We start from the raw sequence: 23,033 nt of genomic DNA, 5'->3' as shown, positions 1-23,033 counted from the left end.
GCTCATGCTTGTGACTGCGTTTATGCATCGCACATAGTTGTATAAACATGCTACCATATTCTGTTCATTTTAGCCATGAGGAGCTACCTTGAGGTACCCCTCAGCAAGGTACCGTCCCCACACCCTGCTCCCTGCTTCACTGGATGAATGGATTAAATGTAATTTCCCTACGGGGACTAACACATTATTATTATTATTATTATTATTATTAGACTGATCCACCATGGTAATAAGAGGATGGACATTGTCAGCAGCAATTCTCAGGTGGTGTTTAAATGTGTTCAGTTGATATTAAGGGACCCAAAGTGTACCAAGAAAATATCACCCACATCATCACACCACAACCACCAGTCTGAACTGTTTATAAATGCAGTTTGGAGCCATGCTTTCATGTTGTTTACACTAAATTCCGACCCTACCATCCAAATGTCACAGCAGAAGTTGTGGCTCAAACTAGCAAACATTTTTCAAATCTTAGCTGACAGGAGAGACGCACAGTGTAGTTATCTGCTTCAAGGTTAAAGGTATTGTGCATTTAGAGATGCTTTTCTGCATACCTTGGTTGTAAGAAGTGGTCATTTTAGTTACTGTAGGCTTCCCATCAGCTCAAGGCAGGCTGTGCATTTGCTTCTGACCTCTGGCATCAACAAGACATTTTCACAAACAAAGCTGCTGCTCAAATTTTCTGCTGAACATTTTTACATAACTGAAATCAAATCAACAATTAAAACTGCTGCTACTGGACACCTATGTGTTTATAAGCTGTTGTGTTATTTTTCCATTAGGAAAACAACATATTCATTTACCTCAACTTTAAGTGAAAATATTTGTATTATTTATTAGGTTAAGAACATATTTTTAAAGAGTTAACTTATTCTAGTTAAGACCAGTGTATTGATATAAGCTTATTTGTGATTTGATCTGTAGTGATGTCTAATTGTTATGAGATTCAAGTCCTCCTGATTCCCAGACTCCCTCAGGCTCTTGTTGTGACATTTTGGGGAGTCGGGGGAGATTTGCATGTGTGTGTGTGTGTGTGCCTGTCTGTCTATGCCCTTATATGCGTGAAGGGGTTATGCTGGAGAAAAGAGGTCTGAACAAAGAAAGGGGGCAGTATAATTGGCTTCAGCACTGCCAGACGACACAATGACACAGCCATTGATAGTGGAATGGTTTCCCGGAAGCAGTGGACCAATTGAGGAGCGGGAGGCTGTTTTTCACAGCCTCTGATTGGCTGGACGACAGAGACTGTCGGTCTCCAGGTAGCAAAGTGAACCTCTGAGCGTATCTGCCACCCCTCTGCCTGCTGTAGGAGGAGGGAGGGAGGGAGTGTTACATAGAAGAGTAGATGTGACCTCGGCTGTGGAGAAAACAAAACAATTAATTTACATTCAGAGAGCACATTAGCTTTTATTTTCTATATCGTCTCCCCCCACTGCTTCCTCATTCCTTCTCTTCTCCTGACCTAGAAGTTTCTGCATGTGTGTGTGTGTGTGTTTGCATATCTCTGGCTGCTACTAACATCACCATGCCAGGACTCTGAAATAAGTGTTTCATTTGTCTTTAACTTGGCTGTACACTCCACAGCTCCCTCTCTCTGTCTCCAGTTCTGAGAACTGTTATTTAGACTGGCCATTTCTCAATTTTCCTGCTGCTTCAGGAGAGAAGCTCACACTACTGTGGCATTTAAACTCCATAGAAACAGTTTGAGTGACTGGTGAAACGCAAAAAAAACAAAAAGGGCTTCCCTGGTGTTTTTGAATGATGGCATGCGAATGTGTGAGGTTATAGTACATATTTGAATATGGAGTAAAAGTGCCTATTTGCATTATTTTGCATTTGCCTACAACCCGGTGCATAAATACACATCTGTGCATGTAGCTGCTGTCTGCTTTATTCGGCCTCCCTGCTTCAGCTATCATGTCTTAATGATATCCACTTGATCGAATTTCTCGGCTACTTGTATAACACTCTCCATGTGACACACAATTAGCAGACAATTAACATGGGCAAGGGAGTGTCAACCGATTGGCTGTGCCATCACACCGCTGAGTGACATCTCCATCATCACACCTCCTGTAGTCACCCTGAAGCAAATGAAATCTGTGTCGAAACTGGAGTCCCTTTTTTTCTGTTGTGTCTGTTGTTTCTCTTTCCTTCAATGTCCATGCCTTTCAAACAATGTGAATATTCAGTCGCCCCCGCCCATTTAGCTTTCTACATCCCATTCCTTTGTTTCTCTCTGTCCATTTGAAGATAAGATACAAGTGAATTTGCTTGTTTTTTTTTTTCATGTTCATCTGAAAGTGATGCTTTGCGCTAAAACAATGTGATGTTTCTGCTAAAAGAACTGTCAGCATGACTGTGTTTGACTTTGGCGTTTGTGTGTGCCGCTCTATTTCCGACCTTAAGACATTGTCCAAATGGAGACAACCTAAGCATTAAATCCCATTATGAAGCAGATGGGGCTTCTGTAAAGAATGCGTTGTCTGAAACTGGCTTCTTTGCTGTTGATAGAGAAAGGTTTTGATATCTGCTCATATTTTAGGCCTCTGTCACACAGACCTAGAGACCACTTGGTAACCACTGGTCGTGAGAGGAAAGATGTGTATGCCCTGAAAGGCGAGTGATTGCTGGAGCCACATTCACGCAGGCCTAGACACTGATCAGTGACCCTCTGACAACCACTGGATGCTGGCTTGGCTACAAACATTAGCAAACTATCTACCAACTACCCACTTTTCCCAGTTTCAACAGCTCGGAGAGGTGAGTATTTTCAGAGTAGTTGGCATCACAAGAAGGGTTTTGGTGTAGAACCCTCATCAACTGGTTGGGAAATACATGTTTCCCTCAAAACTGGTGGTGTCCAGATGGTTGCTAAGCAGTCCCTAGCCTGAGGCGTTACCCAGAGAGAACAACTGTTCTCATTGTCGGATTGTTGGCTTCTTATCGTTCTTCACTTTTCTTGCTTACCATCCATTGCGTCCTTCCTCTTATTATCTTTAGTAATAGCACAGAAGCAAACTTTTTCTGCCATGATAACTAGCAGTAACATCACATGCAATCCACAATTTTCATTTAATTTTGTGCTTGAAATCCAGCGCATGGTTCATCCCTCCAGATCATGATGTCTGTGTGGATGTCTTTCCACCCCAGATTTAAAGGGGGGAGGGGGGGGGGGGGGCACAGAGAGAGAGAGAGAGAGAGAGAGAGAGAGACGTCTGCTTTGTAGGCAGTGTGAAAAGATGATGCAAACAGAATATTAATAAGCACCAATCTTATACAACCACATGCACTGGCCATAGTGTTCACTCTACCGCCTCGTTTTTTTTTTTTAAATTTTCCCTCTCACATGCACATAGGCAGTGGCTATACTTTCACAAATTCCTCTTATATATTTGGTAAAAACTGCTGATGGTAGGGACATTTGTTTTGTTGCTGAAACTCCTTCAGCAGCACTGTTAACACCTGTGCTTCTTATGGGGGCCAGGCAGAGATGTGTTCTCTCTGGGAAAACTGGGTGATAAATAAGGCACGAAACCGTGTGCCCCAGTGTAGAACAAACAGGTACTTAAACAGGTACTAAAATCCTGGATTTCCTTGACTGGGTTAATTTAAATTAATTTTTCTATGATTGTTTATTTTTTAGACACTTGTCATAGTTATTCTTTTTGTTGTTTATTTTTGATGTTGATTTTTTTCCCCAACAGTGTTTATCATTAGTATTTAATGTAGTCACGTATATTAATAGCACCACAGATATACCAAATAGAAGATATGCGATGTTGAAATACTGGAGGTGTTCTGTGGATCCTACTGGATGTTTATGGTGGGTGAGTAGTATTTATTCTGTAGTAGATGCTACTCAAGATCCGTAAATCCTAGTCTTCTCTTTTTTGGTTTGTGTTGGTGTAATTCTTTGGTTGGGTTAAGATAAGATATCCCAGACCTTCACATGAGAAGTCGGCTGCAGTAAAAGATGACTGCAGTTGAAAGAATATTTGTATCCATGTGGAACCCCTCAGAATCTCTGGACCAGTAATATGTTTTATTCTGTGTGCGCACACATGCATGCTCACCACTCCCTCCTGCCCCCTATATGTCCATACACATTGGTGTGATGTAGGTAAGCTGTCAGTCAGCTGACCTACATTAGCTGATCCTGCAGCACTCTGATTTCCTCTGGGGGCAGTACGTCTGTGGGTGTGGTACATAAGTGTGTTTGTTGCTCATACATCTCTTTTATGTTTATATGTGTGTGCCCATGTGAGTGTGTGCCCATGTGTGTGTCCTACAGCTCAGAGGATGACAATCCTACATCTGCAGTGACATTTACAGGTTAAACGGTCTCACACTCGCACTACTGTTCTTAGTCCAGATGATACATACTGATCTTTATTTACAGACAAATCTCTGGAGTGATGCTTGATATTGTATTTGAAGTTGACAGTGTATTTTTTGATGTTCACCTGGAAAAATAATTGTATGTGCTTTTATTTCTGAGCAAGGTCCAACCAGATCAGACACACAAGTTATTCTTTTACTTTAGTGGTGAAACAATCACATCATAGACCAAAAAGGTTATGCAAATAAAAGAAAAATCAGCTGTTGAAGAAGATGTTTCCAGTCACCTCAGCACCTTTCTTTCTTAATATGTAACAAACTGCTGAGGGTGAAGACACTCATTCTCCCCCCCCAGAAAATCCCACCTCCATGCAAAGCACCTATTAGATACAATGACATCACTTCTTTGACTGGTTACCGTGGTTACTTTAACTTCCTGCTGGCAAAAATCAGTATCCATACCCGATTTTCCTTAAGCCCCCCCATTTCTTGGGTGTCTTATGTGCCGTCCTGACCTCTCACTGCTCTACCTCAATGTTTTCCCTTTCACGTGTCTCATGCCTCTTCTCCTCTCTTCTTTTGCTTGTTTCATCATCCCCATGTATACACTCCTTTGCCGTGTATTTCCAACAGTTCCCCCTTTCTTAAAACATGGGTTTTAAGAAAGTTTATTTTTTCTTTGTGCCTACAAGGGATTGTTCTCATTTTAAAGTGAGAGCTGGAGTAGCATCACAAGAGTAAAGGGAGGGACAAAGAAAACAAAGACAAAAGCAACCATGGCAAACAATGACCCACATAGAGGGAGAGAACACAGATGTGGACAAATGGCTGCAGCTGGAAAGGAATGATATCTTAAACAGGGGGCAGTAAACAATGCGGATGATGCTCAGTCAGGCATAGGATAAAGACCAGTGCAGGGGTGATGAGAAGGAAAATATCAGGCCTGTAAACAGCTAAGCTGAGATTGGTGGACGGTTACAGTGCAGACGATATGAGGCACAGCTTTACTAATAATGAAGAGGATAGGGTGGATCAAGTGCTCCATTCAGCAACTACTCCAAATGTGTTCTGTAGAACACAAAGGTCCAGACAAGCTTGATTTTGAAGCATAGGGGGCAGTATGCTGCATTACCTTTCATTTTGCAGTCAGGGAAGTAGGCAGGCAGGGTAGGGGGTAAAGGAGAAGTATTGGGAGCCTTTATGGAGCTGTATTATAGTAAGCTGCTTACAGTCTGTGTGCTGTTCTGCATCTTTATGGGTGGGAGTGCAGAGAAAGGACAAAGAGGGAATGCATAGAGTGAAAGAGAACATAAAGATTTATCTTGGTCATCAGCAGACAGATGTTTGTTTTTGTCATCCAATCCACACCCGTCAGACCTCTTCTTTTTCTTCCTGGCTTCCACTTTTTAAAAATCCGCATTAATTATTTGTACTTTTTCCTCTCTCCTCCCTTCTCTTCCATCCCTCACATCCTAGCGAACTACTCCCTGTAATGCCCCCCCCCCCCCCCCTTTGCTGCATGGTCTCAGAGAGGTAATCATCCCCGCCGCCATCCCTCGCTACCACCCAACTGAGTTGAGAGAGGAGGGGGATGCAGAGGGGAGGGGGAGGAGGGGAATGGATGTTGGAGGTTGCCATGGAAACTGAGAGTCTTTCGCACTCCGACATCATCTGTTGTTGCATGGCGCGGAACGGGCGCATGAATATTTGAGCTTTATGGACACCGACAGACGAGTGACACAAACTGAACTCTGTGGACTTCCACTACCCTCTCAAATGGAAAGAGGAGTGGAGGGAAGCAGTGGATGGATGAATAGATGGATGGACGTCAGGCGGGGTCACAAAGGCAGACTGACAGACCTCAATTTTTATCTAGGGCAGAGAGTCTGGTTATCTGGCTTTAGCAATAAAGAAAGAACGAAAATGGATGTAGTGACAATGATAGAGATAAAAATAATGGGGAAACATTGAAAGAATTTGACCAAATGAATTAGGTTTGTGTGTTGCTAAAAATGTGGAGAATATGATCGGGGGAGAGAACAAAGAGACTGGGGAAGGGAGGGAGAGGGATGGTAGTGACGTATCATGAGAGCAGTAAATTAGGGCACTGGAACTTGCCCCCCCTTCTCTGTCTTCTTCCTCTTAGTTTCCCAGAACATCCTGCAGTATTTTCTAATTAATCCTCTCAGAGGTTTGTTTTCTGCCTGCTGTTGATGCACACACGCCTCCATGCAAACAAACTAGTCACAACTCCTGCAAATTTCTAAATGAGGCAGTGAACCATTTTGGGGAAGTTTAATTGTGCACAGTCTGACTGCACTGCATCAGAAAGCAAAGACAAGAGAACAAATATTTTCACTGGCTTTTAGCTCTTATCTCCCTTTATGAGGTTCTCCTGGCACCTTTGATATATCTTTATAACAGATAATGCACTTTTCCTCTGTAGGAATGTGCTTGGCTTTTTTTCTACATTTTTATCTGGTACAGTGATCACTTAGAACCTCTGGTATGTCTTGTATTTGAATTGATTTCCCATGTTTCCAGAGTAAGTTCCCAGCTTCCTCCTCTGCTGATGGGTTTAACACCTGTCCCAGAGGTCGTGGCGTGCAGCAGAGCGTCCCACCAACACTGGTGACATTTAGATGACGGTCAGAATGTGAGATATGGCTCTTAAAACATTCCCATGATCCCAGTTGATGATTTCAAGTGTTGATGCCCAGTTTGCTTTTCCCTGGGGTTTCACAAATATGCTACATTCTCATAATTTCTGTGTGTTTGTGTGTATGTATTGTAGGCTTTCTGTCTAAAGACTGTGGCTGCATTTCTACTCATTCTGGAGATGCTTGTGGGATTTCCAGAAGGGAAAGCATTCAACCTGATAGCCGGTGCTTGATATTAGTGGGTGAATTTGACACATGGTTTGTGTCCCAGTTAGTTTTAGACAGAAACCATCTGGTTTCACACCTTGTTATTACCAACAGCAATTCAAGAACTGAGCAAGTTATTTTTTGTGTGTTTTTTATGCAAGCTATGTCAGCACATGTAATGAATTTGTTGATGTGTATGCTCCCTGAAGACCTCGAGATTCTCTCCTAATTGGACGTATTTTCTAAACAATACTGCATGACTCTACTGGAAAGGGGATCAGTCACAGGGGCAGTTTAGGGGACACAGCGGTGCAGTGGGGAGAGAGGGGGAAAGTAGAGACTTGCTTGATGATGCACGCTTATTAGCCTGAAATATCCATGCAGCAGCTGCACCATTTCCGCAGCAACACCTGTCGCCATGGTGCTGAGTTGTCGACATGCCTCTGTGTCAATGTCTGCATGTCTGGAGGAGCTGCGCATTCACAGCGTGTCCGACCTTTCAGACCCACCTCTCTCCCACACACACACTTAACCTCCTCGGTTAATGTTCTGGTATGTCTAAAATCTAATACATGCTACACAACATCCTTCACATGCAGCTGTGTCAAATGCACACGCACACACATACACACACGCCCGCGAAAACAACAAAGAGTAAACTGGCGTTCTTTGTTGAATCCTTGAACATTTTATTTTCTGGTTTCCTCTCTGTTCCAGCCTTCATCATGGAAATCTGGAATTTTCTGTTACCATGACAACCGCAGCTGGTGGAGGCAATGGATTAGATCCTCTGCACTGTGCTGGGGGCGTGGTAGCTGCATAGGGAGCGGGGTGGAGGACTGCTCATGGGGTGTATGGTTGTTAAAAGGGATTGGGGTTATGCTAGAGTGTTGTATGTGTGTTTTTAGTGTGTGTGTGTGGGTATTAGAGTGTGTAGAAACAAGGTGGGGGGAGAGGATGCCCTTAAACCACTTTACACCAGATGGAAGCTTTTGATCTCCTAAAAAAATAACACACACATTGTTCCATTCTATTGGGGAAATTAAAACCAAACTGCACTTTCTTATTTTATGTTGTCTGCGACCTTTGACTTGATGCAGTCCTCATATTTTCACTCTTCTCTTTCACTGGCTTACAAAGCAATTAACCCTGTGTCTGTAGCAGCCTAATGTCAGCCTTCTCTTTCCCTCAGTCTGTCTTTCCCTTCTCAATTCCTGTCTCCCCGCTGTCTCATTTCCATCCTCCCAGCTGAGAAAACAGGAGCAAGAACACTTGGCAAAGAAGATGAGGGGAGAGAGAGATGAGGAGAGAGGGGGCTTTTCAGATGAAGAGAAAAAGGGTTTGTGGCTTTGAAAGGGAGCATTGTATTCTTCCTCCACATTGCTACAGCTCCATCTCTGTGATTTAGTCAAGCCAGCAGCCAGCACATTACTGAGTCTCTTTAAATCAGGATAGTGTTAGCCTTAGCAACGTTCAGGCTCCAGCGCTCCAATGCTCTTTCTCAATGACCCCCCCTTCTTCTTTCTGCCTTAGAGCAGCAGATTCCCTGTTAACGCTGCCCTATGAACACATTCCTCTCTGCTGAAATAATAAATGAAAGCAGACTTTTTGAAAATTAGCAGGATATTTGTCTTTACAGAGATACAAAGATGATTTTTAAAGAGCAATGCAGCGTTTGGATATGTGTGTGTTCATATGTGACAAATCGTTTGGTGTTATCCGACGCTTTTGTTCAGGGGTTATTTTTAGAGCTGGCGGAGAGTGCCATCAGAAAACTAACTTTCCATTCCTCTCTGTCAATTAATCTTTTATAAGGAACGTTCATCCTAAAAACAGCAGTTTCTCTCTTTCTCTGGCTCTGCACTGCAAGATTCCTGCTTGATAAAAGTGGAGGTCAGTCAGTTCCTGCTGGATTTAGATTCTGCTTATGATGAGTGGTTGTTAATTTATACACACACACACACACACACATATACATATACATATATATATATAATTTCATGTCAGGGTTATTCCCGACAAAAACCCAGATTAAGCTTTATCCTTTCAGTCTTCCAGTGTGCATATCCACAAAACAGACCTCTGTTCTCCAACATGTGGTGACCCTACATATGCAGAGACAGCTGCTGGAGTGAGAAAGGGGGGGGGCAGGGAAGGAAGAAGAGAGGAAGCCAGTGAAGGAGGATGGGGGGGAGGAACTCCTTCCTTTGATTTTACTACTGTGAGGTTAAAAAACAGTAAACGGGCGCGGAAACTCACTTCCTGTCCCGCCACTAGCAACCCATTACGTCACATCCTGCTCTTTCTTCACATTGATTAAGTCTTCCTTGGCCTGAAATGAGATCCTTGTTTCCTTGCGCGGGAAGTTTCTGGCAGCTCCCACACTGACGAGGAAGAGAGGAACCTCCGTTTTCTTATGTAGGCGTGTGATGTGAATTATAGCTCAAATTATAATACATTTTAATTATCGTGGGTGCTCGTGGGTGTGTTTTGAATGTCTGGGTGTGTAAGTGTCTCTGTGGGCTGCCACATCTCTGCTTCCATGTGCATGTATCACACTGAGGATATGACGAAGCCTGGTCTTCTGGTTTGTGTCCAGGCTGTGTCACTAATGCTGTTATCGTGCTGCCCATTGTCAGGTTCTAGTCTGCGACTGCTATACATCACTGATTTGAAGTTTTTTGCCTGTTTGTCACACTATTGTGCATCTCTATGTGTGTATAATCAGTAGGAATGTGCTCAATTAAGCGAGATGGGGTAGGGGACATAAAGGGGGCAACAGAAGAACAATCTCCTCATTCTGTTGGGTCTCCCCTTGGGGAAATTTCTGACACATGGGGACAGTCAGGGCATCAGGAGTCTGTATGAGTCACAGGATGACAAACATCAGCTGACAAAGAGACTATAAAGCTATTTTAAGTCCTACTTGTATATGTATAATATACCCATATGAACAGCACCTCAGTTTCCTTTCATTGATAGAACCAGAATAGGCTCTAAAATGGAAGCTCATATTTTATTTCTCCAAATGGGGACAAACCCACAGTGCCTTATTACCTCTGACTCATCTCCTTGTGTCTGTGTGTGTGGGATATTCTCCAATCAGCTCTGCCATGTTCTCTACATATGGCTCAGTCGGTTGCCAGGTTTGACTAATTGCTGAATATGTTTATCTTTCCGCAGGTCATTGAGCTCAGCCAGGCCCTGAGCAGAGCCAATAATGGCTACTGGATATATCTGTAATGAAGATGTGTTGAACAGAGCAAAGCATCCAGCGCTAGGGCTGATGGTTACTGTGGCAACCATATAACTCAAGAAGAAAGTGGCAAGAGGAGACGGCCATTTTGGGTATGTGAATCTGCAGTGATTGATGGTGGAATGCTGTTGTGTGGAAAAACTGGATTGTTCTTTGTCATTTCAGGTATGATAAAATAGCTCCAGTAGCCGCTGGTCTTGCATAATCTTCAGGCAGTAACCTGGACTCCGAAAACCCACAACAGCAGGCATAACGACCTGATTCATGGCCGACACATCCTCTCTATCCCTCCAGTTTCTCAGTCCCTCCTTCCATCCCCCAACATCTGCAGCAGTGGGCTGCTCCTTTTGTTTTGCTTAGTGACGTCCTGTGGGCTATTTATAGAGTCATGTGTTATTGTGTAAGATCTATTGAAAGGCCCAAAGAGCATGTGCAGGCATGTTCCCTATAGTGGCCCCAACTTCTGCAAGAGGAAAGATAGAAAAGCGTGTAGCTCTAATATCAATGAGTTGGAGAAGGAATCAGTTTATAGAATAAGCTCTATGATTATCTTACATTTGACCTCAGTACTATTTTACTTTCCACCATGCTTTAATTATAACGTTCAGACTTCAGTTTGAGATCTTGGTGATCAGTTTTAGAGCTCTGCATGGTCAAATGTCAGCTTACAATAGTGAACTCTTGCACCCATATGTAACATGCAGGTCTTGTTGGTGGTTCCTCATACTACAGCGAAAACTAAAATAAACAATGGAATCCATTACCATTACGTTTGAGATCAATGGACTCTATTGAAACTTTTAAAGAGCAGTTTAGTACTTATTTGTATAGGCGTACTAATTGTTCTTGTGAAGCATATCCTTTTCTAGAAAGATGCTAAATAAATCAATTTTACTGACTTAATATGCTGTGCCGTGCTTTTTCTTTTTAAACAAAGAATACTTTTTTGGCAGCTGTAGTTCTGAGTCCTATTGAAAAAGGATCAGAACTTATATCATCAATTTAACATGTTTTTGATTAAGACATCCTAGTTCCTGTAAATTATTTGTAGCTTCGTAGTTTGCTTTTTAAAGAAATCTGAAATTAAAGAAGACAAAAGGCTTCTGGGATTAATTAGTAGTGCTGCAGCCACATGGTTAAAACTCCAAGAAGCATTTAAAACTGTTTAGTGAGCGCGATTAATATTGTTAACAATGTAATGATGCTCAGAGTTACCTCACTCAGCCTGTGAGAGAAATGACAAATATCAGCATTAACACAAACCACACGCATAAGTAATTTTAAAATGAATCTTTTTATTTGAAATGTCAGTGTTCAAGAGAAAATAAAACAGCAATATAAATATTAGCATAAAAATAAGAGAGTAACACAGGGGTATAGCGTGGGGTTTAAGCATTTGATAAGAAAGATAATACAGCAGGATAGAGTAGGATTAATTCAGCAGCGGACGGACTTACACATATATAATATTTATAATCATTTGTTCATATGGACAGAAAGAGAATGAGAGGCATTCTTTCACAAATGCACAAGATAAAATCACCGCAAAAGAACATTAAGAGGTTACAGAAGGATAGAAACTTTTCCATATTTTTTTTTCTTTTCTTTTGTATCTTTACAGGGTGATAAAAGATAGTAGAGGGAAAATAAACACAAAAATATGCGCAACACATACCACAAGTTAACTAGTCTACGTGTGTCACTTCTTTTACTTATCTAAAGTTATCTTTATCAGTTATTTACACTTAAGTGTTAGTTGGCTTCCATGGTGCTTAGTTACTACATTGCAACACAAACTGCTGAAGAACATTATTGTTTTTTTTTAACTGTGGTTTTCTTAATTTTTTTTTCTTAAAAACAAAATGCAACACATTCCAGTAGTAAGCCACGCCTTGTGGAGAGGGACTTTTATTTTGAAAATGTTGGACATGGTCCCTACTATACAAACACCTGGCTCATACCATCGACAGGACTCGTGTTTATTTACAGTGGGGAAGAGCCTCACAGGACTAGGGAGTAGAGGGCGGGAGGTGAGGGGTGAAGAGGTTGAGGTTTCCCATTGGTGTCAATGGAAGAGAGAGATTTCAAAGGGCTTGTGAGTGGCATCTCCTCACCAACAGGGACAACTGCGCTTGGCTCTGTTGACCTCTACTACAGTCAGTGCATTTGAGAGAGTTTCTGGGGTGGGCAGGTCAACTGTGGTTCCTCTGTACATTCAGTGGGTAGAGCCAAGGATGTTTACCACCCCCTGATCGATACAATGGTGCCACCTCAGTCTGCTTACCTCTCACCATACCACTTCCACTCTCCCTAACCCACCCTGCAAGCTGCCTTTTTTTTCTTCATGCTGTTGTACGTGTCCAGGAGTTTGACAGAAGGATAGACGGCAATGTAAAAACTTCATATCTTATACAAACACTTTCTCTATGCTATCGAATCGTTATCTCCCAAAGAAAAGACATGATACTGTGCCACATCAAGACGTTTCTTCAGCACTTGAGGATGGTGAAGGAAAATACTCCATCGAGGCCCTAAAGGCCCGCAAGGTGTCTAGAAACTCCTAAGCACTTAAGTTTACCACATCTACATGTTTCCCTAAAGACTGAAGTGATTACAACCCCTACATCATCTTAAGAATACTAACAGTGCATTTCTTTTTGTTTGGCTCTCAATATGGGGGTGGTGAATGAGGGAGGGACACGAGCTGAGTGTGAGGAGGGGAGGGCAGGGGGGTGCGGGGCAGCAAGACATATCTGTGCCCATCTTGGAGGTGTTGCAGAAGAAGCCAGTCTCTGCTGCTGTACCACTGATATGGACAGCATGGCTCGTGACTCCACGACACAGCGCCGTGCAACCCCCACTCTTTGCCAGCCCTTCCTCTGGGTGCATGCTCAGGTCATAAAAATATCAGAAGATTAAAATCTGTTTTTTTTTAAACTACGATTACAAAAGTAATTTTCATTTTGCGTCAAGTAAATGCTACATGTGCATTATATTGACCTGCGATTGGAGGGACGATAATAGATTCAAGATGTCCTCCTCCTCTGCTTTTGCAATGCATAGTTTGCAATTCTAAACTAGTATATGTGGTTTGAACCTTAATGAGCATGCAGAAGAGTTTGTAATACTTGTCAAACAACAGCCTTAAAGTCAAAGGACTTAACGCTTTAAGACCCAGCAATGCTGACCCTATTAGCAATCTAATGGATGGCAACTAACGTACTTTACAACAGCTGACTTTCCACTTCATGGAAAGTGCATGAAAAAATCCAACGTGAAAGACATTAACATTTCATTTCTGAATACATCACTGCGTATAGTCTTGTCATCCCAGCAAGGTTGCTTACACTGAATCTCTTTGTCCAAGTTTTTGTTTTGTATTTTTGCCAAAAAAAGAGAAAGAAATATGGGCGGGGGACAGTAACCCCCCACACCCAGCCAAATATATCTACCAACAACGGTTATGTGAACAATAATAGACCTTAAGCACAGCACAAGTTAGAAACACTAACAGCTTTCAACACATTCAGATTCTTTGAGGCATTCAAGACACTTTCAAAGAACTTTCAAAATCGCCCATGTGGTCACAAGTGATTTGCTGTCAATATTTAAGATATCTAATGGTGGGGTGTGGAGGGTTAATTTCTCATCAGATCAGGCCCAGGTTGATCATTCCTTCACCTATTCACATCTACTTCTTCTCCTTCTTGGTGGACTTCTTCTTGGAGGCTGGAGTTTGGGCGGCCTTAGGGGGCTCTGGTTGAGCTGAGGCCTGAGGAGGGGGCAGTGCCTGTTGGGTGGCCTGCTGGGCCGTGGCCTGCTGCTGCTGGGGGTTTGAGGTGAGGGTGGCCGTGCTGCCTGGGATGTAGACGTTCTGACGATAGTCTGGCACGTGCTGCAGAGTGAACTGGGGGCTGTAGCGGGTGCTCAAGCCCATAGTGCCGGGCCCGAGGGTGGCTGTAGCCTCACTCACTTCTAGGGGGAAGAGAGACAAAGTTGGGGGACAAGGGGTGAGGAGGGAAGAGGACAGAGGGATGAAACTTGTTAGAAAAGCATTTAGAAGAATATCTAGTATAAACAGAAGAGGTGAAATTAAATGGGACATAAAAGGAAATTATAATACTTTGTACAGCAGATTAAAACGAAATTCAGTCTGAACATCCGGTTTAGTTCAAACAAAAACATAAAGAGACAGTAAGTGAACCTAAAAAGTAAAGATATGAACAAGAAGAAATATTAACAAAAGAGTGAAGAGGATTTTCTTTTTTGTTCAACATGGTTGCTGAAAATGTCTTATTCCTCTGTTTATCTGGCGTTCCTTTTCTTAAAAAAATAAATAAATAAATCAGGCATGCCCTGTTTTTGTGAGCGTGCATGACGTAGCTGCTCAGCCCATAATTCTCCCACAGCCCCTGCATTGCAGAGCCAGGGAACAAACCCTCCCTCCCCCATTCTCTAGTTCATCTCAGCCTCCATAAACACACACATGCACATGACATTTGCAGTTCTAACTGTGCTGGAGCTAAAGTCATTAGAGAGAACACTTTTTTATTACCTTCTCCTCTGAAGTGGAGCGCTAATTAAATGAATTGTTCCGTGTTTGTCATTGTGTTTATCGGCACAGTGACATTAAGCACAAAGGAGAGATGACCTTCAGTATTTATCACATGCTCAGTTTGTTCCTTCCTCCCTGATGGCTCAAATTGTTCATTCTGTCTAACATGCAGGTTACCACCACATGACCATCTCGCCATTTCCCAGTGATGGAAAAAAAATGTCACACACCAGGGCCCAGTTCCCAGTGTCCAAGAAGGGGGGGACAGATTGGTGGTGAAATAACACTGGAAGTGACGACTTGAATCTGTTTGCCAATAAACCTCGTCACATTCGTCTCTCCATCATTACCATCTTTGTATAATTTGTGTTTGCCTGACGCTACATTTGGTCTTGGTAATCCTGCTGTTTTCTGCGTACTTTTCTATGCGATGACAAAGCCTGAAGATGAGTCACTGTGTGAATTCACCTCAGTGCTGCCTAAGCCGTCACTGCAGGGACAGAAGGGACAGGACAGGAGGGGGAGGATGTGTGTTGTAACATATAGGAATCATATAGGCTTTAATGTTACATAAATGTACGAGTAGCCCTTATAGCTTACTGCTTATAGTAAAACATTAAACATGTGATAAGTGTGTACAGTGGAAACGTGTCTCACTGTTGTGTTATTATATTCAACAAATCAGCTTTACTACATCAAGGAAACTGTGGGTAGTAATACTAGGTTCACGTCCACTAAATGGAAACGCCAGCGTGGACAGACAGAGCTTTATCAATGACTGAGTCTGGCTTGTTGCTCTCCAACCAAACAGGAAGCTAAACAAACCACCACTTCCCACGCATCCTGATGAGAAGAAGAGCAATAAATAGGTTTGGAAAAGAGATGGTGGAACTCATAGGAGGGACGAAAGAGGTGACAAGGTATAGGACCCACCGTTGGCTGCAGCCATCAGGGCTTGGAGCTGCTCAGCTTCAGTAGGGGGCTGGGGCCAGGGGCCAGTTCCCATGGCAACCTCAGGTCCTCCAGTTGCCCTGTGGAAAAAAAAAATCGGGAAAAAACACATGTAAATAAACTCTCCTCTACAGTGGATCTATGTGTGTTTAGCTTGACAGGATGATGTAAAGCAGAGCAGCTGATGGTGAAATACACAGCCTGAGGAGAATAATACGGGATGTATAGTACGCAAAACAGAGTGTGTCTCTCTCACACACACACACACACACACACACACACACACACACACACACACACACGCTTAAACAGATTATTGTAAAGGCATGTGCAAATGCTGCTGGACACACACATGGTAGCAAGTGTGTTCACACATTAATTGTACAGCGGTCACACACTCGCCAGTATGACCCTGAGCAATGCGCCGTCTAGTAAATCTGATTAAACGTATTTAATGATCCCACCTTTAAAGGAAATAGCTGTCTGCATAGTCGCACATGCAGCGCTCAGTGAGCGCTGAACATTTCCATCTGGACGGGCTTCATGTTCAAAGGCTGGTTTATTTAAAAGCTGTAATTTGCATGTGGGGGTAACAGCGGAGAAAGCAGACTTGTATGCTTTGAGTATGCTCACCTACTTATTTCTATTCCCATGCATGTAACACGGCAACACAAACTCTGCAACTGAGAACTAGGTCACAATGTTTGAGTCTGTTCCCAAAGTGCTAATAAACCCCCAATTTTAGATTTTTAGTGTCAAAAAACAACAGTGTGCTATCTTCATGCTACTGGTAAACTATCATAAAATATAGATAAATGTCATTTCACTTCATTAGAAGCCCTGCATGAGACTCAAACATCATTTAAAACCATTATAGCAGTAGTATGGCTAATTCATCACCAGCACTACATTAAAAAAAAGTAACATTTAACTACTCTCAGCCATGTAAACAGTGGGTCAGAGTGTTGAAACAAAGGCTTTTTGACTGTATGGGCTAATAAAACCCCTCAGGACACTCAGTGGAGGCCATGGGTAAACGATTCTGTTGGTATGTGCAGCTGGAAATGACAGTGACACAGTGAAATTGTGTGCTACTTTCCTAATACAAAGATTTTAGAAATAAAGGGGCAAGGCAAGACAGTCTGTACAGCGTTATAGCACACAAGATGGTTTATAGTACTCAAGATGGTTAAACTTTTAAGTTTAACTTTTTATGCATGAGAGAACAGAGTTGTAGGCTCATCCTACAGCATAATATTAACCTCAAAGCAATAACCAGAGTCATAAAAAACTGTTTACAGTAATGCAAAGGATGCTATGGCCCCCACACAGCCATGAACACCAAATCGGTCTGGCCAGAAGAAAATGAGATAGCCAAGATGTTTGCACTTAGCAGGACTGGTGTTATTTTAAAGGGTGATTATGCCAAATGATTTTTTAATGTTTGGGTTCCTTTTTATGAAAAGTAAATATATTTAAGGATTTGCAGCTTATCTAAAACTTCTGCACAATAGACAGTGTGTTAAATGCATAGGATGTAAACAAGAAAGCTCCTTTCTACTTAAAACCAACTAAAAAAGCAATCAGACAAATTGCCCTGATCTGGGGAATAAAGAGAAAGTAAAAGACACATTAAGAGAAAAAGTGAAAAAGGAGTTTGAACACAAAAGCTTGGCTCTGATTAAGCGCAGGTTGCCAGACTGCACTGCCAAAACACTGAAGTGGTTTTCAGCTCAGTGCCAGAAAGAGACCGAGGAAGAGAAACATGTATGTCTTGTGCCAAGCAGCCAATGAGAAACAGACTGGAGAGGAGCACCCTCGGTAAGGCCAGAAGCAGCCATTTTGTGCCCCTTCATGCTAAATTAGCATTATTTTTCTTATCATATCCTCTAGTTGAGTTAAGTGTTTCCTGTGGTCAGGATTATCACTTCCTGTGGGCAAAGTTGTACATTGTGGTCCAGAATGATGTCCTCAGTTGGCCAGTCTGGGCTATCATTCTCCTTCGGTTTCCTTACATGATATGTTTCATCTTAATAGATGCCTTTACTTGTCGCTTTTCAGGGAACCTTCAAGAAATTAAAGCCACAGTAGGAAAAGGTAAAAAAAACCAAAACCAAAAAAAACCCTCCTGCAGCTCTTTGCTTCTTTTTAATCCCCTCCAACCAATGAAGCACAGAATCAGTGGTTAATGTTTTGATTTCACACAGAATTCAAATGCTACTCTATTTAACCATTTATTCCACTGTGTCTTACGTTTTTTCCTTTTTCCCTATCATAGGCTATATTTTATAATTTAAACCCATTCCTCTGGTCACATGGTGTACATGCTGACATCTATTATATCTGCATGTTAATCTCTAGTGCTTAAAACAGACTCCCAATTACTCCATCTAGGAACATCTCAACCTCTAACAGGCATTTTAAACTATCAGTCATGACACAGACGTTGTCATTGTCCTCTGGTTTATAAGTCACATGAAAAAGCTGCATGTGGTGGTGTTAAGCTACAACCATCACAGACATACATCAAAGGCAACACTGTATGGTAGGCAAATCTCAAAGGAGAGAAAAAGAAGAGCTCTCAGACTATAACGACTATATGTATAGCACACATACAAGGCATAGCAAATCTACAAAACACTGCACACAAACTGAAAAAAAGTGTCACAATCCTTTCTACGCCACAGCAGGCATTGTGGCCTATGCACATCGATCAACAAATCCCATCAAACTTTCGGGGAGACTAACAGAAGCTATGGGTTAGGTACAGCTACACACAGCACAGCACTCAACTGCAGTGCACTAACTAAAAGATTTGAGTCACTCCCTGCCCTTATCAGCTGACCAAGTTCCTCTTTCACTGAACGGCGGCAAATGCGATCCCTGATCAGCTGCTGAGGACATAAAGTGACCATACAGGGCCTACGTCTAAATCGGTACCTTGTCCCATTCTTCGGCGTCCATCGTATGTGTGTACCGTACGGCATGTGGGGACTAAAAACACAACAAGTTATACACCCTGAAAAGAACTACTGTGTATTTGTATATGCTTTAGATCTTGTTTGGAAAATGCTGAGTCAGCCACATACTTTTCAAAAACAGGATGTGAATGACATAGCTGTTGAGAAGTAAAATAAAACCCAGTGGTTTCTAAAAGTGCAGTAGCTTGTGTTTGTGCCTAACATTGCCTGTGTGTTTCAGGGACAAACCTCGACTCATAAGATCTGTCGCACAATCACAACTGCGTACACTACATGGGCAAATATCAGTGACAAAGCAATCAACACAGAATGTAAACTAAACAACACAACTGACATTTAATAAGGCAAGTAACTGATGTCAAGAAAACGTGTTTTCAAGTGACGTGGCAGGAAAAAATGGAGAGAGCAATAAAGATAAATGCACTATCCCATCCCCCCCCGCTAGCTCTGGTCACTGTTCCTCATCAGTAGTACTGAGCGATGGCGCACAGGCTCAGGGAGCGCAGAGAGGAAAGGAACAGCAGGGGAGGGGGAGGGGGAGTGGAAGCTGCAGCAGCCATTTTATAAAGCAGCCTGGAAACAGGCAGAGATGCTTTTCACAACCTTACTGAGCAGAATCATGCAATCAGGTGGAACAAGAAACTCATCACCACTGGAATAAAATTTGAAGTCACATAAAAATGTTTGCTTGTGATGCCATCTGTATTTTAAAATCAGATGGCACACTGCAGGTAGCAAATTATTATGGTTACAGCGCTCACTACCATCCCCCCTTTTTAAAAAAAAATCCCTCACCCCTTTTACTCTTTTCCCCCTTGAAAAGCAATAACATGATCTAGATATTACTGCGTATTTCAGCTGAATCAATGTGTTACTCTGCTAACTCACCCGCTAGGTCCGGGTCTTTGTCCCTGTGTGAAGCGCCAGTCATTGTTGGGAGGCTTTTGCTGTGAAGAGAACAGAAGATGCAGTATGAAATATATGTTTCATCGCAACAACAGCAAGATGTTTCTAAGGTGCAGTTTAGTGTTTTTATGTATTTGGTTTGTAGTTGAGATGTGTGCAATGACGATGTATGCCTGTGTGTATCATTTGTCTTTACAGTTTTTCACTGAGGCTCATCAAAGCATTACAGATGGCCACGAATAACTGTACCTTCAGGCATCCATGTTGTCCCAAACACTGTGGGGCATAAACTGAGCACGCACACATACACAAAAACTACAGGCCTGATTAAAAAAAAGGAAAAAAGAAAACCCTCAAAACTAAAATCAAAAGACTGACATCATCAAAAAGAGAACGTGTTAATTTAAGTGGGCAATCGGCTTTGCACCAAAGCGGCCAGAAGCTGAACTGGACGTCCAAATGACTTGCATCTGAAAGGATTATTTCAGTGGATGACAGTACACATAGAGATGTGTCTAAAATACTGAGCTTGCCAGCTCATGAGTGGAAAAATGAAGGCAAACCAAAACTATGACACTGACAAGAATTTTAGGAGACACACAGACAGACTGATTAGCTTCCCACACTGCTTCTTATAAAAATCTCCTTTAAAGAGTCAGAGGACAAAAGAAGTTGGATACCAAAACTTAGAAGCAGTGATAAAAGCCTCTCCCATCTCTGCATGCTTCTGCTGTCTATTAATGTCTTCAACCCCTTTGCGGTTTTGTCCATCTCTACCTCACGGGCCATGCCACCATGTCTCTCTCTAGCTCTTTCCCTCCCTCACTCTCTCTGACTCTCTTGTTGTGCAGTGATGCGGTGAATAGACCCGTGGCTTGGCTCCAGATTCTGCTGCCTAATCGACACAAGAGCTCCCTGGAGAGAGAGGCCAACAGAATGATGTGCTGCATTATTAAAAGAGCTGTTCTACCCAAGGGAATGATGGAAAGAAGCAAGAGAGCAGCAGAGAAAAGTGAAAGACAGCTACACGCAAGGAGCAGTATTGACTGAGAATCTGTTAGAATACAGGTAAATAAAGGAATAAAGGTTAGTGACCACACAGGACCAAACAGGGAAATACAGTTTGTTGAAACAGCCTGAAGACAAAACAAGTGAATTTAACCGCAGGACCTGAAGATACTCCCAACAGAGTTGAGTGTGCATGATGAAGAAGTAATGGAAGCAGTAGTACAGTTGCTGAACAAGCCCATAATGCATGTAGCGTTGAGTGAAAATAGCTGTCGGTGGATTCAGTTTCAGTGTTGTTTTCATGTTGAATACAAGTCAGCTCTCCGGAAGAGAAAAACAAGGTCCGTTACAGACACGGTTGCTTGGTTATTCCTCGTAACAACTCGCAAGCTTTTTATTACAGTGTGAAATGTTTTTAATGGGTGAAGATGAGAGGGAGGGTGAAAAATGAACTCTCATCCTCCTTCACGGCAGAGCTCGGTTGATGGTTAAAGTCTAAAATTGGACACAGAGATGTGTATGTGTGCGTGGGCATGTAAATCTGTCTGGGTTGTAGGGAGAAAAAAAATATCAGCAGTGAGGGGAAGCAAACATCCACAAAGAAAGAGACCCAGCATTCCAGCTGTGTGAGTTGTTCTCACCACACACTTTCACAGACAAACACTGATCGTTTTCAAGGTTAAATCCCAATGCAGGCATGTGGAAAGAAGAATAACAGACTGTACTGGAATATCTTCCTGTATGCTTCCTTATGGAAAGCCGGGTGTAAGCAGACAGATAAAACTAGGCTATTTTATAAATCTCCAATGCTTATCTGCTTGAGTAAAACTGAAGACGTTCAACAAACCGATGTGTGTTGCCGAGGTTTTAAATTAAGGTGGTTACATCAACAACAGTTTCTAGGTAAAACAAATCCCAATAGTAAAACCTATTACCGGCTTACAGAGACAAAATCTAATTGACTTCATCTGCAATTATCTGAGGAGCTTTAGCTGTGCTTGTTTCTTTATGATTTGTTCTCTTTAATGAGTCGGTCACTAAAGAAATATGAATGAGGTTATTAAAAATTCACAAGCTGTTTTTCTTTTTTTGAGAGCAAGCTAAACGTAAGCATGGAGAGAGAGAGAGAGAAGGTCAGACAGACTATCCAGACATGCTGCCAATGAAGAGACAGATTACAGCTCTGTGGGCCCAACTTCTCATCCCACAGAAAGACGATTATATTAAACCTGGAAGATTTAAAAATGGCTCAATGTACTTCCCTTACATCTCTGAGTTGAACCAAAGAGCTTTGAAGGATCTCCAGGTGAATTAGAACCTGGCTGGATTCCTTAGCTACCTCACAGTAATGTGCATAAAAGCTCAAAAATATAAAGAGAACTGGATTTAGGGACAGGAAGGTCAAAATCATGGTATTCAAATCTAAACTGCCGACTTCAATACTGTTTTAATTTGCACCGTCACAAGAAAGGATCACAATGAGTAGTGTTTGACTATGATATTCCGCTCCTTTAAACAAACATCATGACTCAACTAATCATAACCTCTGAGGACAGTTTTACTGAACCGCATGAACCAGCATGTCCAATGCACAGCTCTGTCATCCATAAAAAAAGCATATTTACAAAAAACACTTGGGCTAACTTTGTGCCAACCCTTATTAACTCACACAAGCTTAAAGACTGAAATACTAAACGGTAACATTCAGATCTTGATGCAAATGAGAAACAAAAAAAAAAAGGGAAAAGGTGGGTTATGACTTTGCAGTGAGTCAAAATGCTTCACATCCTTTAATATACTGTAATTTTAACCCAAGTCTTATGTGAAAGCATGTTATTGAAGAGAGTTTGCCAAGAGAGCACACTGCAAATGAATAAAGGATACAAAGAGGGGCAGTGGGAAGGATCTAAGGCCCCAGGGCTCCTCCTGCCTGATGCTTTTTACACACAATCTCATGCATGCAGGCACGCAAACACCCGTAGTGGTACTCTAAAGCTTTATAGCCTGTGCCGTCTGTCACTGTGCCACACATGCATAAAGCCATCCTTCCTTTCCAGTTATCAGTCCCTCTATCTCTTTTGCTCTGCTGTCCTTGTTGCACACGTGTCACCAGAGTAGAGAGACAGATGGTACGCTGCTGACCTCAGGGACAACCTAATTCTGTG

At 42.3% G+C, this 23,033-nt stretch overlaps 1 protein-coding gene and 1 long non-coding RNA gene across 43 annotated transcripts in view; one reads left to right on the top strand and one right to left on the bottom strand.

Moving 5' to 3' along the window:
• The first annotated feature begins 9,543 nt into the window (after window positions 1-9,543).
• Window positions 9,544-11,248, top strand: LOC309691243. The gene is made up of 3 exons (XR_014271917.1): window positions 9,544-9,629; window positions 10,395-10,559; window positions 10,633-11,248. It is a non-coding gene; the product is annotated as an uncharacterized lncRNA (long non-coding RNA).
• Window positions 11,249-12,275: 1,027 nt separating this feature from the next.
• Window positions 12,276-23,033, bottom strand: part of LOC309713957 (protocadherin gamma-C5-like) — a 308,827-nt gene continuing 298,069 nt past the window's right edge. For 25 of the 42 annotated variants that reach the window (XM_082545915.1, XM_082545921.1, XM_082545909.1 and 22 more), the window contains 3 exons: window positions 19,843-19,901; window positions 15,956-16,053; window positions 12,276-14,442 (listed from right to left, as the gene is read on the bottom strand). In XM_082545915.1, the coding sequence (XP_082402041.1) occupies window positions 14,159-14,442; window positions 15,956-16,053; window positions 19,843-19,901 (441 nt within the window). In that variant the 3' untranslated portion in view covers window positions 12,276-14,158. The other 17 variants (XM_082545933.1, XM_082545936.1, XM_082545934.1 and 14 more) reach the window with 3 other exon arrangements.

Source organism: Aulonocara stuartgranti (genome assembly GCF_965226115.1).
Source record: "Aulonocara stuartgranti genome assembly, chromosome: 2".
Lineage (NCBI taxonomy): Eukaryota > Metazoa > Chordata > Actinopteri > Cichliformes > Cichlidae > Aulonocara > Aulonocara stuartgranti.
Note: the sequence above shows the minus strand (reverse complement) of the source record. Positions and strands in the feature narration are given on the sequence as shown.